The sequence below is a fragment of the Leptidea sinapis genome, chromosome 26, assembly GCF_905404315.1.
Source record: "Leptidea sinapis chromosome 26, ilLepSina1.1, whole genome shotgun sequence".
Classification (NCBI taxonomy): Eukaryota; Metazoa; Arthropoda; class Insecta; order Lepidoptera; family Pieridae; genus Leptidea; species Leptidea sinapis.
Window position 1 is genome coordinate 2,948,683 of NC_066290.1, and position 16,901 is coordinate 2,965,583.

General features: G+C 33.7%; 2 protein-coding genes across 2 annotated transcripts in view; one reads left to right on the plus strand and one right to left on the minus strand.

Annotated features, from left to right (window-relative positions):
- LOC126972380 (DNA-directed RNA polymerase I subunit RPA2) overlaps positions 1-379 on the plus strand; it is a 46,440-nt gene extending 46,061 nt beyond the window's left edge. Inside the window, exon 20 of the mRNA XM_050819076.1 lies at positions 153-379. Coding sequence (XP_050675033.1) covers positions 153-359 — 207 coding nt within the window. The 3' untranslated portion in view covers positions 360-379. The remainder of the gene's footprint in view (positions 1-152) is intronic.
- Positions 380-2,075: 1,696 nt separating this feature from the next.
- On the minus strand, positions 2,076-16,223 carry LOC126972391 (nucleolar protein 56). Its single transcript, XM_050819103.1, has 8 exons — positions 16,057-16,223; positions 15,618-15,822; positions 14,840-15,007; positions 14,411-14,609; positions 12,911-13,174; positions 8,721-8,875; positions 5,557-5,727; positions 2,076-2,302 (listed from the first exon to the last, which is right to left on the minus strand). The coding sequence occupies exons 1-8, from the start codon at positions 16,057-16,059 to the stop codon at positions 2,091-2,093; spliced, it is 1,377 nt and encodes a 458-aa protein (XP_050675060.1). The 5' UTR covers positions 16,060-16,223; the 3' UTR covers positions 2,076-2,090.
- Positions 16,224-16,901: the final 678 nt, after the last annotated feature.

The following is a 16,901-nucleotide window of genomic DNA, read 5'->3' on the forward strand; positions in this document are numbered from 1 at the left end:
GAAAAAACTTGTTCACTAGACTCGGCTGATTTACGATTACTGCATAATTAATTCTTATATTTATTTATGCATTCCTTTCATGTTTTCAATAGGCAAATATAGTAAATTTAATATTGGAAATAAAGTTTTAATTTTAATGATTTCTTCCACAGGCCGTGCTCTGCAGAAAGTGCGGAACATTGTTGGGGCCAATAGCTGGCCATGTGGTGGCGGACAAAGAAACGTGTCGGCTTTGCCATGAAGGCGATCTAGTCTCTATTACAATACCTTACGTGTTCAAATTGTTTGTCACGCAGTTGGCAGCTGTTAATATTAATGTTAAGATTAACTGTTCTAATTCTGCCGCGTTGATTGCCTGATAAAATATGTATTTGGACGATTTTGTGTTTCATTTACTGCAATAAATTATCACACTAGATTTCATCAATGTAATAAATACATATGTCACACATGCCTCCCACAAAAATAATTACAGATTTTTATGAGGCGTGCTCATGTCACGCTGATACCATGAAATGAGTCAATACCCCTCTAGTATATAGTGTGAAGTGATATATCTATATTCAAGAAGCAAATGTTACTATTTAAACGTAACATCAGGTACCTATGGTAACTATGGCATCAAAGTTTACTACAGTTTTGTATGAAAAAAAAATATGCTGTCTTGCCGGAACAAGTAACTCATTACATCATTTATGTAAATATAAAAGTTTGAGTTATTTTGTACACACACTTTTTAAAGAAAACTCCCGCAGACCAGGAGTTATATTTGACGAATCCTTGCGTTTAAAAACCATATTCTTCTTGTCGCCGAAAACAGATTTGTCGGTTAAAATTACTTATGGTCATGGTTTGAATAGTGGGTTGGCTACAGATCAGTGCAACTCAAAATTATTCATATAGGTCAAATAGACGACACTTATGCATGTCAAAAATTTTTTTTTTTACGTTTACCACCACTTCGGAAAAGGTTGAGCTTTAATGAGAAGAATTAAGAAGGAAATAGAAACTCATTGCCACTATTTTCAACAACATTTACAGTTTCATTGTTTTACAAATAATTTCAATTACAATATTATGTAAAGTGATGCAACAAAAATACTCAAACGTCAAATGCTCAATGCCTTACACGAGTAAGTCAATAAAGGTTCAGAGGAGTATATTGAAGTGTCTAACAATATAATATTAAAGGCTCATTTTATTCGTTAATTAAATAGAAAGCTCATGGTCCCTCAGAGGGGATTGTAGAGGGCTATGCTCGAAGTTATCCTGCGAGATCGAATCAGAAATTAGAACCAAAGTCACCGACATACCCTAGATGACTGCGAAACTGAAGTATTAGTGGACAGGGAAGAGCAGATCGAAGGGATCTGCCGTTGTTGAGGCAGTGAAGTTCTCAAATCGCCGCGCAATTTTGTTATTTCCCTCACAAGATAGACCGATGATCTGGTCAAGATCGCCGGAATAGGTTGGATGAGGGCAGCGCAGGACCGATTGTCGTGGAGATCTTTGTCCAGAAGTGGACGTCTGAAATCATGATGATTGTCATTATTTAATATGGTCGCTGTCTGCCTCTTCTTAAGTTTTTGTGTTGTAAAAAATATTGGGGCAGTGGTCACTTAGCAGTGAGGTACCAAACTGATGGCAGAAGTACAGTACTAGTACCAGTAGTCGCGTCAGCATTAATGAAGTCATCCACAGATATTTCCCGCCCTTATTATACCAGCTGTTTTACGAGCTAAATGGTTATTACCCGCCGCGATGGCAAGCGTTCTGATGGAATGACCCTGGTGGGTTGGGCACGGGGAAGGGCGCTGGTGGGACGCGACTTGACACTCTGGCTCCTTCTCATATCCAGATTACTTCAGTTGGTGCTAGCGTTGGTGTTCGGTCAACGGATCAGCCTCGCTATACAACGCGTAAACGCTGCCAGTATTCTTGGCACACTTCCCCATAATGATAGGTTTTATTTAATATTATCATAGTATTATAAATAAAGTTATAAGATTGGTTTTGTTTGAATAAAAGATTGTTTTAGTTTTAGTAGATATAATGTAGCAAGAATAAAACGAATATTAAAACTTTATCATTTATTCCTCCATAGCTTCGACCTCCTGCTTCTTGTTCTTCTTTTTCTTCTTCTTCTTGGCGCTCGCCTCACTCTCCTGGGTCTGTTCTATCTCCTCCATCGCCTGCTTCATTACATCAATGTTCTTCATCGGAATATCTCCAGTCTCATAGAACTTCAAACGATCTTCAACCTGCTGCCGAAGTTTCTCTCCGAACACGGTGGTTTGATTTTCTGTAAAGTATAAAATTATTTTGAAATATGGCAATTTTTTAAGAAACTCTTTTTTTGGCTCAGAATAAAAAAATTAAGAGTAGACTTTATAGCAACATACTATGAACGATGACTTCTGTTTAGTGTGGAATGATATCTGCAGCGCTACAATTAACACGGATATAACAAATTTTATTCAACCTTCTTACGTCGGTCCTCCTCACCTACGAGATCTGAACGGATACGACTTGGCGTGGGATACGTTAATGTCAGAGCCTACGCTAGCGCGCGAAATAAGACTTATCTAGTTGAATTATGTTTTTGTTACCCATGTAATAAAAATATATATTTTAAAACCTATGGACGTTAATTTATTGCCGTCATTGAAATTACCACGTTGCATAATCAAGATATTGGAACATAACTATCACTATAATATACTTAACATGTGTTTAATATAGATACAACGGTACCTTGTTCTCCAAGGGGAGAAAGATGACTCCTACGAGGGTACTTTATTTAAAAATGATGAAGGCTGACAATAGCTTGTATATAAATCAAAGGCCGGCAACGCTCCTGTGATTCCTCTGGTGTTGCAAGAGATTGTGGGCGGCGGTGATCACTTAACACCAGGTGACCCGTACGCTCGTTTGTCCTCCTATTCCATAAAAAAAATCATATCCAAACAAAAACAAAAGAACACATTAGAAATGTATTCTCATATTACTTTTCCTCTCGCTTATTTCTGCCAAGCCAATACGTTAAATAGGCGTAGTGTAAGTAATTACGATATATGTCACAATACAAATATCAGACACATGCATAACATGCTCAAGATATCTACAATGTATTCAATATAGCACGCTTTTATTACCACAAGCCACAGTAACTTGCGATAGATCAATACGTGCAATGTGAAAAACTTACAACCCAGTAGACTTCTAACTTATAGTAAGTTAGTTAGTAAGTTATGCTTGCAATGCAAACACCAATAAAAATTCAACCGAGGTGAGCGGGCCCATTATTCATTTAACGATCGCATCAGTCAGGTAATAATAGACAACAAACTATTGGGTTCAAAAACAACACCAGTCGCTACTATCGATTTACATAAATCTATTATCCTTTTGTATCTAATGCGTTTGCCCTTTATAAGACATATATATATGGGTTATAAGGTTCGGTGGTAAAACCCATTAATTTAGTCATTACCAATTTTGTAACAAATTAAAAATACACTTTGGTAAAAATGTCGATATGGTAGTTATATACGACATACAAATTTATTCTCAAAGCGGCTTGAGCGATTTTGACAGGGCTTTTACCACACCACCTCATGTTATAAGAAATAGAAAAAAAAATATCTACCATAGGGAGTGACAATATAAAGCTACATCAGTTCATAAAGGGGCTTTGACATGTAAAGAAGAACTGATAAGAAACTCCCAGCCCATCTTGTAAGTATGTTTTTCTAACACACATTCATATATAATATGTATTGTGAGAGTTAGGATGTTTATCTTGGTCGCATATTACGATTTATGGAACAGCAGGTGACCCGTATGCTCGTTTGTCCTCCTTTTCCATAAAAAAAAGTGATCACCGCTGCCCACATTCAATAGCAACACCAGAGGAATCACAGGAGCGTTGCCGGACTATATGGAAGGTGTTTTTTTTAAGGTACACATGTCGTATCGTCGCGGAAACATTATGAATTGAATTGCTCTAGTAGCCATCTTTTGGAGCAAAAAAATACTATGAATATCCGCAGCATTTCCCCATAATAACAAACCATATGACATAAAGCTATGATATTGAAAAGAGCGCAAATAAAAATGCTGGGAGAGTTTCTTGCGCCGCTTTTTCTCTCTCAGAGCGCCATTTGTTTCCGAAGCGCTAGTAGTATCTATTGGTTATCAGAAATGACATCAAAAAGAATTCTAAAGGAATCAATTTTGACAAAATAAATGCCTTTCATGGAAGTATGCAGACCAAATGAGCTATATTCACATCAGTCCAACAGTCACAACTGTCCGTTCTTTTAAACGACAAAAGCTGCAGCACTTTATCTATTTGCTAAGTTACTGTTATTTGGCCCCAACTGAAATTTACTATCTATGGTAATGCCAAGAAAAACAGTCGAATCTACAAATGTATACAAATATAAAGTTCGAAGTTTTAGGGGGTAATCTCTGGACCTACTGAAGCGATTTTGATAATTCTGTTACCAATAGAAATGAAATGAATATAAAAGGACTTTTCATGTTAGTCAGATTTTCAAAGTGAGTCGCAGAAAAAGAAACGGTCTAAGGAAAACGTTTCTTACGAACATTGCCTCAACAATGAGAGACATGATTGTTTTGTCTATACTAATATTATAAAGGGGGAACATTTGATTGTTTGTTTGTTTGCATTGAATAGGCTCCGAAACTACTGAACCGATTTGAAAAATTCTTTCACTGTTGGAATGCTACACTATCCCCGGCTGATATAGGCTATATTATATTTTTTTTTAAATTATGGATCCTTACTAAAACTCCAGTAATGTATCCCGAGGTGTAAAATTACCTAAAATATTTTTTACATCGCATGTGCTGCGAAAACTATTCATGGCTTTGCAGAACACATAATTATTTACAAAAAGTGTTGCGACAGCGTATTATGATATGAGTGTTCTTTTATTTTTTCTTTTGTCATGTGTGTACACAGACGAAGTTGCGGGTCAGCTAGTATAGAAAGAAAGAAAGAAAAAATGTTTATTGACGTCATTATAAATTCTCATAATAGTTCTTAAAGTTATACTAATCTAATTATGATCTAATGACGCCAATGGGTCCCCAACTCAGCATAGTTGTGGTTTCGAAAGAATCCACAACGCTGGTCTTCCGTGGAAACCGAGAAAGCGCTACTAACGCACAGTCCTGTCACACGAAGGTGTACAAACTATTAATTCTTTATGAGCACAGAGCACAAAAAATCTAAAATCTGAAACTCGGATCTAAAATTAAAACTAACAACAAATAAAAACAATTAAACTTGATTTAAACTTGCCATTGCGACACAAAACAAACTATTTTTTTTTAAATATTATATATACATATACGCATGCATAATACTACATGTATAAATATTTCCACATTTCCAATTTAAGGGGATGAGAATGAAAGGATATAAAAGCTCAAAGACATGTGTATAGATTTTAAGTTCTTCAACCTTTAAAAACATAAAGATACAGTTAAAATTAATTATAGATGGGATATGTCTATAACACTTACCTGAGAAGCAATCAATCCTGGATGCAATAGAGCACTTGTTGGCGAGGTAGCGACTGATTCTGCCCTTGTTCTTCATACCAGCTCGGCCAATGAATGTTGAATGATACAGCAGCCCATACTTGGGTGTGTTAGACCTTGTCTTCAGCGCTCGGAACAGAGCTTTCTCAGCGCCTAGAAGTTAATACAACCTTGGTAAGTTAAATACAAAGAGATGCTAAAAGAAAGAGAGGCAGACAGATACTAAGGTGGGAAGATGACATAAAGAAGGTTGCTGGACCAGTGTGGAGTAGAGAAGAGCGGGAGAGAGAGCACTGGAAGGTCCTAGAGGAGGCGTATGTCAGTGGACAAGCTAGATACATTGTTCAAAAATAGAGGAAATAAAAAAATAAACATGTTACTACATCACTAATATCTATAAATCTTAATCTTTAAGTTAGATACAGCTATTATCATTCTATGAATTTATCATGCAGGATCCATGGTGTGGCAGAGTCAACAATTCTGAACAGTACCAGTGATTTCTTCTCAGAGAGATAGATACCTTTTGCACCTAATTTACACAATAATAATAACTCTAAATACTATACAGCTTCTGAAGACTAATGCAATAGAAAGAGTAAATGTATACACTTTTTAATAAAGTCCCAGCCACTGTTCAGGCATTATGTATAAATAAATTTAAATGTTTTATTAAAAAATGGCTCTGTCGTAAATCCTACTACTCCACAGCTGACTATCTAAGAGATCCGACAGCCTGGGACTAGATTATGATTATTATATAGCAATAGCAATGACAATACTATATTGTATATTTGATTAAAAAGAAATGCTGGGAGAGTTTCTTCCGACGCTTCTTCTCTCTAAGAGCGCCATTTGTTTCCGAAGCGGTAGTAGTGTCTAGGATATTAGAAATGACATCAAAAAGAATTCTAAACGAATCAATTTTGAGAAAATAAATTGATGCCTTTTAATAAAAAAGCTAAAATTTGTATTCCACGTACTACAAAGCTGTGGAATGAACTTCCTTGTGTGGTGTTTCCGGGACGATACGACATGGGTACCTTCAAAAAAAGCGCGTACACCAACCTTAAAGGCCGGCAACGCTCCTGTGATTCCTCTGGTGCTGCAAGAGATTGTGGGCGGCGGTGATCACTTAACAACAGGTGACCCGTACGCTCGTTTGTCCTCCTATTCCATAAAAAAAAACTTGCGGTTACATCCTAGTACTCTTTTATATATATTAAATTGTTAAACCTTAAACGACAATGTTACTATAACTACAATGTAAGAAGTTGAAAATAAATTTTTCATCACCAGTGGGGCAGGGCCGTGCATATCATATAGGCAATTAGGCAGTGCCCACCTCGTTATGAACAAAAATAGCACTAGTGTTAAAGTTAATTTAGTTTAATTTGGTTCCGTTATTTTATTGCTAAACTTCTATTGGACACCCACTCATAAAAATTTTCCTTACGCTAGATACTAAATGCCTACGGTAAGCAATCTTTGCTTATTCCACAGCTCAACTACGAATAGTTAGATGCACAGTGCCTACTTTGCCAGAAAACCAGTGCACGCCCCTGCAGTGGGGGACATTAGTACAGAACGTAGGCTGCAATAGCGTTACATTTTTAGGTAGTGTGCACTGTGATTAGTGACATTACCGATTGACAATACAGCATTAAACTACCAGAAAAGACACGCAAACGATAAAAATGAGCTTCTGTTCAGACTTTGTGGTGATAAAAGTCCACTTACAACAACACTTCTAGAAAAATCCATCAGGGACGAACGAAGACAATAATTTAGAAGTGTATCACCATGTCAAGTCTTTCAGGCGGATAATATATGTTAGAATGAGTAGGAGCTTATTGATGTTTACAACAGATTGCCATGATGCGGAAATAAAAAAAATACGGAAACGAAAAAGAATACGGAAAACGGTAGACCCTAAGAGCCATCCCTGCAACTTTCCGCTAGTTCCATATCTAAAACACGGTTCAAATTGTGCTCATGACGAAAAAGTTAGCTGTTCTATGTCTGATTTAAGTTAAATAAAACTCTATTTTATAATTTTTTAAACCGCAATTACTTTTGAATGAATAAACCGATTTTTACGCAGTTTTCAGACGATCGGTAAAGCCGTTTAAAAACTATTCCAAAAAAAATCATTTTGAATTTTTTTCCTAGTTGTTTTAAGATTTCTCAAAATCTACCGGTCCAAATAGCATTCAAAATCTAAGTTTGTTCAAGCCCTTTCGAATGGCGCTAACCGCGATAAAATTCGTCGATCTGTTCAAAAGTTATAGGAGGTTTACATTGGATGTTTGTAAATGTATGTACATACACATACATACATACAGACGTACGGACACGGTATCGCGGGAATAGTCAGGGAAGCTTTCTAGGACCTTAAAACGTCGAGATCTGATGAAAGCTCGATTTTCGAGAAACGGGGTAGAACTAATAACTTCCCGCATTAAGTTATAAAAATTACTTGGCCAGTGAGACTTGTAAGTAAGTATATCTTTATTTGGAACAAACACTACAAATACACGTGAACATTTACAAAATATTTACAAATAATATGAAAAAACTTATCTAAAAAATTACTATAATATGCCTAAACTAATTAAAACTAACATTAAAAACTAAAGTAAGGCATATTCAATATCAACATAACACTGCAAACGCAACCTGCGTTTGCAGTGTTATGTCCCAAAAGGTTTGTTACTCAGCATATTAGTTGGGTATCACCCAACACTGATTTTCAGTAGCTACCTTCAATAAGGCGGCCGTCGCGATTACAGCCACAAGTGCTTCCATTATTAAATACAATAATTATGTAATAAATAAATAAATGATAGTTCTCAAAACATAAGGTAAAAAATAATATTATAGTAGACAGCTAGGTTGTAACAGTTATTAATTAGATATATATTTATTATATAATATATATAAATTCTCGTGTTATTTTATATCCCAAAATAAAGTTTGCGAGATCAGTTAATTGTCATTGTATGTCTCAAATCGATTCGACCAATTGTGATGCCACTCTTAATTTTGGGGTTGTCAAGAATTTTCAGTGGTAATGCATTGTAATGATCAGGGTGTATCACTTACTATCAGGTGGATGTCTTCTGCTTATCATAAAAAAACCTTACCCAATATCTGTAGTGTAGAGGCAGGATACTTGGCGAGGCTGGTAAGGGAACCTGCCTTGGAAATAAGCCTGGCTCCGACTTGGTCACCAATCAATGTTGTCAGGTTCGGTGCAACCGACTGCATCTTTGTATGCAAGTACTCTGATATTTGTTTCCTAAAAATATTATGACCTTGAAATATAATACATACCTAATAGCTCATTGATGGAAATAAATTAAGATACAGGCTTGAATGTCTCTTGGCCACCATTTATTAAGTCATATAGCTATTATAAAAAGGTTTTATAAAAAGATACAGGCTGAAATATAGTTTGTACAGAAATTATATCAAAAACATAAATGAGGAACATTAGAAATGGATTTTCATACTATGTTTCCGTTCACATATTTGTACCTGAATTAAATAACACAGTTTCCGCTAAGTTGTCAAGTCAATATGTTATATAAGTGCAAAGATAATTCCCTATAATGATATATGTCACAGTACAAATTTATGATACATGCATAACATGCTCAAGATATCTACAATGTATTCAATATAGCACGCTTATATTACCACAAGCCACAGTAACTTGCGATAGATCAATACGTGCAATGTGAACAACTTGCAACCCAGTTGACTTTTAATTTATATTTGCAATGCAAACAATTCATTCAACCAACTGAGGTGAGCGCGCCACCTTTTAAGTCATCATCTCAGCTCATACATTCTTACTTAATTTTAATTTACAAGTGTTTCTAGCAACTTTTTTATATATTTTTATTTTGTAGAAACTCAACTATTTGGCCTAAAGCTATACGGATTCGCGATTATCCGGACCACCAACTGCCTCCTAATACAAACCTACAAGTCAAATTTATGGAAACATGAATGTGTCGGAATTGGCATTACACCATCCGACGTGAATGTCAATTGATGCAGAACCATCTCATGATGGAGCACTTCATGCCTTGGAAACAGCTCTAAATTGGTTTGAAAATCAGACTGTGAGTTTACTATAGCTGAAACGAATTTGTGATATAGCAACATTGAAGAAAAAGTCTTACGTCAAACGACAATGACTAAATATCTTAAACCATATTAAACTTATATTTGATACTAGCTGACCCGACAGACGTTGTTCTGTATATAATTAATAAAATAATGTTTCTAATGAATTTGTAAATAATATATCATAACATCAAGAATTATTTCGTAAAATATGGCACCCTGTTATCGTAATGAAATTGTTTGTACTGTCAAACCGACAGTAGAATTAGAATCATTTCCAATCCCAGAAACTATAGAGGGTAAAGGATCTTCTTGTTGAGACCAATTGGGTTTTTGAAAAAAAATTTTTTTTGTGATAAATGGAAAGATTATATATTAGTTTTATAACAAAACTATTTTTTTTTCGCAATAATTCAAAAGTTATTTCAAAATAAAAAAAATTTTTTGAATCCAGTACCGAAGACACGCCGACAACTCCCGAACAAACCCGAGCGCGTGTGACGTCATAATGTTAGTTTTCACTCATTGCAGTTGATAGAAAAATAATAAATACAGTGTTTTGATCTATTTAATTTTGTTGTCATTATTAAATATTTAAATTTATATTAAAAATGTCGAACCTCAAAAGTTATCGTTCTTGTTTTGTACCATTATGTAAGAATACTACAAAGGCAACTCCTGATAAAATGTTTTTAAATGTTCCCCAAGATGACAAACGTCGAAATAAATGGTTTCAAGCAGTGCACCGTGATAATCCCCAAACAAAATCGAATTTTTTTTTGACTTTTCATTAATAGTTAAAGTAACTGAATAAGCTTTACTCCGAACTCGGTGTTCTGGACATACCCGTCCGACTTAGTTGAACATAACCTATAGCTTTGTCGCCGTAACTCTCACGCGATGCTCTGCAATTTATGAAATAAATAATTATATTTAATGTAATGGAGAATAAATAATTAAATATTTTCATTTATTATATTATTTTTTAACAAACTTACCTTGATGCCTTGGCACCTCGAACTTCAGCAGAATTAAACCGAACGTCATTTTTTAAAAAATCGGTGATCATAAATATATCAACATCAGGAATATTATCAGACTTTGCCTTAATAAATCCTTTATCACACATAGCTAATCGAAACCAACTAACAACTCGTATTTTAGCAATAAATTTTTAATATTATTGTCTAGACACGTGTAATAGCCGTAAACGCTGTACTGTTATTAAATAGCTATAACATTATGACGTCACAACTATGGTGACCAATCATGGCGCGTTTATAGTCACGTGATTTTTATTTAAATTTCATCAATTTTTAATTGTTTATAATTAATTGAAAAAAATTTTTTTTTTTGAAGTTTTTTGCATTAAATATCAATATTATTAATAATAAAGTTTTAAAATACATAAAAAAAATCAATAATTTTTTTTTTTTCAAAAACCCAATTGTGGCAATTTTACTTTACCTCCAGCACAACATAATAACAGTAGATTCATCTCTGTATTTTAACACCTTACAATATTTATAAATTATTCTCATTTCCTCAATTGTTACCGATTTTTCGGCACAATAATAAACTGATAGATAATTAACAACTGTAGCTAATCTACAAACTATAGTTAGTGGAAATTTAGTTTATTTTTTACCTCCTGAGAAAGTTTGCAAGATATAAAAATTCTAATTAGTTTGAATTCTGAACGATGGGGGACACAGCAAAGGAAAATCAAAGTTGTTGTTTTGATTTAAAGCCGAGCATTTTTATATTTATTAACTTTCTAAACCTTCTCTTGACTTACACAAATAATTCAAGACCAAAATTAGCCATACCGGTCCAGCCATTCCCGAGTTTTAGCGAGACTAACGAACAGCAATTCATTTTTATATATTATATAATTGGAAAAACAAATGGAAATTACGAAAAACATAGTGTAAAAAAAAGGTATGTATACCTCAATATTTTATTTCATAATTAAGGCTGCAGTACATAATTTAGTGTATACACTGTATGTTGTAAAATGTATCTCTAAATCACTTCTTAATAATCATTGATTTTCATTGATATGTAGATATTTGTTGTTTTATAAACTTTTATAAAATTACACAACATTATGTTCTATACATGCACACGCACTTAGCTTCAATATTTTATTATCCAGACTTTTGATTATCCAAATGCCTCACTACAACAGTTGGTCCAGATAATCGAGTTTCTACTGTTCATTTATTACTTACTAGCTGACCCAACAGATGTTGTTCTGTATATAATAAATAAAATAATGTTTTTATATAAATTTGTCAATAATATATCATAACATCAAAAATTACTTCGTAAAATATGCTGTCATAATGGAATTGTTTCATAGCAGAACTGTCAAACCGTGTGTCAATAAATTCTCTCATAGAAATTATGTATGGACACATCAAAGGAAAATCAAATTTGTTGTTTTTATTTAAGTTAGCAGCATTTTCCTATTAATTCACCTTTTAAACCTTCTCTGGACTTCCACAAATAATTCAAGGCCAAAATTAGCCAATTCGGTCCAGCTGTTCTCAAGTTTTAGCGAGACTAACGAACAGCAATTCATTTTTATATATATATAGATTAAGGCTGCAGTACATAATTTAGTGTATACATTGTATGTTGTAAAAAGTATCTCTAAATCACTTCTTAATAAGCATTGATTTTCATTGATATGTAGATATTTGTTTTATTATAAACTTTTATAAAATTACACAACATTATGTTCTATACATGCACAAAGCACACTTTGCTTCAAACTTTTGACTATCCAAATGCCTCACTAGAACAGTTGGTCCGGATAATCGAGTTTCTACTGTTCATTTATTACTTATTGATACTATACAGGTGGCACTACAATGGTGACATTAAATAAATACATGGGTAGAACTACTAAGCGATAATGATACAAAAATAAATAAATTCATTTTCCAAAATATCATTTTGGAACAACCTGTAGGAAATCTAGTAACCGCACGCTAGCGTAGGCACTGACACCTACTTTGTGCAGTCTTATGAGACCATTAAAATTTTGTTTCCTAAAAATACAATTTGTTTGTTTGAAAATTTCAATTATTTACTTTAAATTTTAGAGAGCTCTACCCATGTGTTGCATGGAATGTATTTTAACATTGTAAAAACTGAATGTTATTTACACATAAAAAATCCTTTTCATTACCTGTAATTACTCAATGAAACAACCCTCTTGGCAAACATCTCTATGTTTATCAAATCAACGGGTGATATGTCCATTCCCATTGACATCTTAGATGCATCAATAATTGCTTGAGCCCTCTCCGAGTCTCCAAGAATCTCCGTTAGTGGTTCCACAGATTCCTCAGACAAACTCTTCCTGTCCTTGATGTATTCAGCACACTTTGTGTACAGATGATTCTCTGGCACAATACTAACAAGCTCTGGGAAATGGTATGAATACCATTCACTAAAATATTTTTCAAAAGATTATATTTTATGAAAGATTTAATATCATATATCATGTATATCGTTATTTAAAGTAACACTTAAAATTGGATGTAGTTCCTGAAAAATGTTCCAAGCCACAAACATCACATTTTAAGGAATTCCTGTTTAAAGTTTAATAAATATTAATGTATTATTGCGACAACAATATGCGAGTTGGGCTGCTAAGTCATGATGTCATTTAAAGAGTGACATTAGGGCTGCCATTTTTTGTCAATCAGTTAATATGAATCACATGTTATCACAGTTATGTGTTGATAACTCAATTTCGAGATTATTGTGGTTTGGAAGGTTTTTCTGGAGTACTTTATTGTATTTATTGTTAAAGAATGAAGAACGGCCTATAACCAATTACACTTATTAACACAGAATATAATATTGTTTACAAATAAAATTAAAAATAACATAAAATTCAATTAACAACAAAATTTAAACAATGTCAAAAGTAATAAGACAACTTTAAATATACACAGATGTTGATACAACACATGAATCAAAGTATATAGCAATTATATAAATAAATATATTCATGTGCAGCTGCATTTGTATATAACTTATTTCTATTAAGCATGTGAAATAGGTTAATAAGTACACAAAAAATTAATACAATCTGAGAAAACAGAGAATATATTTTTGACTTTTAGAGTTTCATTCCATTGGCATGAGTGGTCATCAAAATTAGCTAGCAACCTTCAGCTCTATGGTCACTTAAGTTAAGGCCAATTTAAGCTCTAAAATGCAAGTCAAGCTCACTTAGGTGAAGCAGTCTTCTTTTTAAAAAGTCTCAAATGTGTTAAGCTGATAGAGGATGCACTAACCCAGAGAAGAGACCAATACTCTAGAGTTCACCTTATAGAAAGGTAAAATTTGAGCTGTCTTGAAAAAGTGTCTCTTTTAGTGACCTAGATGTGCAAAATTTTCAACTGATGATCTCTATAATATGCCATGCCATTACAATGCAGTTGCACTGAGGATTCTTCAAAATACCCTAAATTATGGCCTTCAAACTTAACACAAATAATGTGCAAGTCGCCGATAAATTTGCTCTATTATAGACCCTAGTTTCTTTTAAATCAATTTGATCTATAGCCTTGAGTTTGGCATCACTCAAGAGACTGAGATTCTAGTAATGAGTGAAGCAAAAAGGTGTGAGGAAATACTTTTACTCTCCCTTGAAATATAAATAAGTAATTCTTACCGGATCCGCATACAGAATGTATTGACATCTTTGTCCAACTGGTCTAATAGGGCTATTGACTGTATGATCATGTTATCAACTCTGTGCACATTGAACTTTACCCGAGCTCTGGAGTATGAGTGGCCTAGACCAAGCTGTGCTACACTGCATGCCTTAAGTGTCAGTCCTTTTATCAATGAATGGAAATGGTGCCGGATCCCTGAGGTAAACAAAACGATATTTCATATGAAAAACTGGAAAAAAGGATTTGATTAAGTAATAAACTGTGTATGTGTCAGAAGAGATAGAGATTTTATAAAACTTTTATTTATATGACCATAGAAAATAGCTGTAAAAAAATTGAATTTTCAACAAGCCTGTCCATATTAATAATGACAACATAATATATATAAAATCAATAATATTCTCCCTGTTCAATGGAAATATTACCTCTCAGTATTTCAGGGACAACACCAGTATGGGAGCAAGGCATTTCCAGGGCTTCTGTGATAGCTGCTCCAAGCTTAGGGTCGGCCACACCAAGGGTACATTTTGCTCTTTTCTTCCTCTTAGGTAGAGCTCCCTCAAGGAAGAGATTAAGGTCATCTGGTAAGATACCTGAAAATTAATTTTGTTATAAATTGCAGTGTAAATATATGTTGTGTACAATTTTAAGTGTTCATATCTTTGTGTGTTCAGTGTTCTCTTTGACGACCTGTATAGCCGAGTGGTTAGAGATCCTACCTACTAAGCTAGAGGTCCCGAGTTCGAATCCCGGTAGGTGCAAGCATTGATGTTTGTTTCCTAGTCATGGATGTTTAAATGTATTTATGTATGTTTATATGAATTTATGTATGTTTAAGTAAGTATATTGTATTAAATATATCTTTGTCTTGTAACCCATAACACAGGCTATATATGCTTAACTTGGGGCAAGATAATTTGTGTAAAAAGTGTGTCAATATTATTATTATTAAGTACATCTTATTTGACAATACAGTTAAAAATAAACAAAAATAGTTGTTACAAAACATATTATGTGTTATATATAGCAAATAGCAAATTGATTGTTTATTTAATTTCATAATTTTACTATTTAAGTCAAATCTATAATATTTGCTATGTGTACAATTGTGTGCACAATATAAAGTACACAATGTTTTAAAAATATGGCACACAACTTCATTATTGCTAGGTTCATATTACTTTGTAGTTAAAAGTGAAATACCTTCAGAAACAGCGTTAATATTCTCCAGAGCAAGAATAGCAGACTTGAAGGGCTGGAAAGCGATGAGTGAGACTACAGAGTTGAACCTCTGTATGTCTGTCACAGACTCCTCAACTTGAGGAATAAACGCAGCTAGTTCCTCAAACTCCGCAACGCGAAATAAGGCGAAGCCTGCAGAGTGCTCGAAGAGCGCGTAAAGCTTACTCTATAACAATAGTACACAGCTTGATAATTATTAATATAACCTAAAATATCCTACAACACAACGATTCGAATAACTTAATTTGATGGTAAAAACATGATATTCACAACATGCAGTTTCGTTTTAATTATTGGAATTATAATAATTTATGTGATTTTCTAAAACCATATAATGAATACTATTGAACCGCGTGATAATATAAAAGTAAAGTGAATAAAGAGTATTTTATATTTATACCATTGTAAAGAACTAAATCACTTCGCACTCAGTGTCACTAGTCAAATAATTAAATATAAATACACAAACATTATAATAAAATTATTTTATGTTTTCAAAACAGCACGTGTTTTCATTTCACTTACGGAAATGAACACTTCGACTTCGATAATCGACGCTTCGTGTGCTTACTTTTTTCATCCATTGATGGAACAGGCAAGGAGTTCAAGCTCACACAGCCAATTAATTCGGCTGCTATTTGACCAATTTTATTTCTGTCTACCATCTTATTATATTTAGGAGTGTATAATTAATAGGAGAGTAATAATTATAGTTAGTCATAATTAATTGAGCGAAGCGAAGATGTGCGAGACCGGGTGACTCCAATTATTGATTTCTGTATTAAATTGTTACTCGGCCATTTCTAGACCGATTTTAAAAGTTTTGAACTCCTAGCCTTTCCGCATCAGCGCGCTCCGGATCTCGCTGTACACTATAGATCGGCAAGCTTCCGGCATTTTCGCGGCATTTTCCCCGTGTGTATTATTTTACGTGTAGTTATAAAATGCTTATAACTAGGGTGATTTGAGTGACTGTCACTGAAAGCTATTGAAACAAGCTATAAGACCATGTATAAATTATTCATATTGTCTTTCTTTTTTATTTCACAAAGACTTTTCATTCGAAAAAAAGTGTAAAAATAGGTATATTTTAAAATAAATATTGTTATTATTGTTAATTACTTGTTTTATTTATTTCCTTTTATGTTTTTGTAATGAATAGTATATGTTAATTATAAAATTAAGCTTAAATCTCCACAAAGAACGATCTTCGTGTAAAGTCTTGATAACGACCGCTCGCTGCGC

Excerpts from the sequence above, each read along its gene's own strand:
- LOC126972391 (XM_050819103.1), bottom strand. Across the intron at positions 14,610-14,839 it reads TGTCCCTGAAATACTGAGAG|GGATCCGGCACCATTTCCAT; the intron begins GTAATATTTCCA and ends TGTTTACCTCAG. Across the intron at positions 2,303-5,556 it reads CAGGATTGATTGCTTCTCAG|AAAATCAAACCACCGTGTTC; the intron begins GTAAGTGTTATA and ends TATACTTTACAG.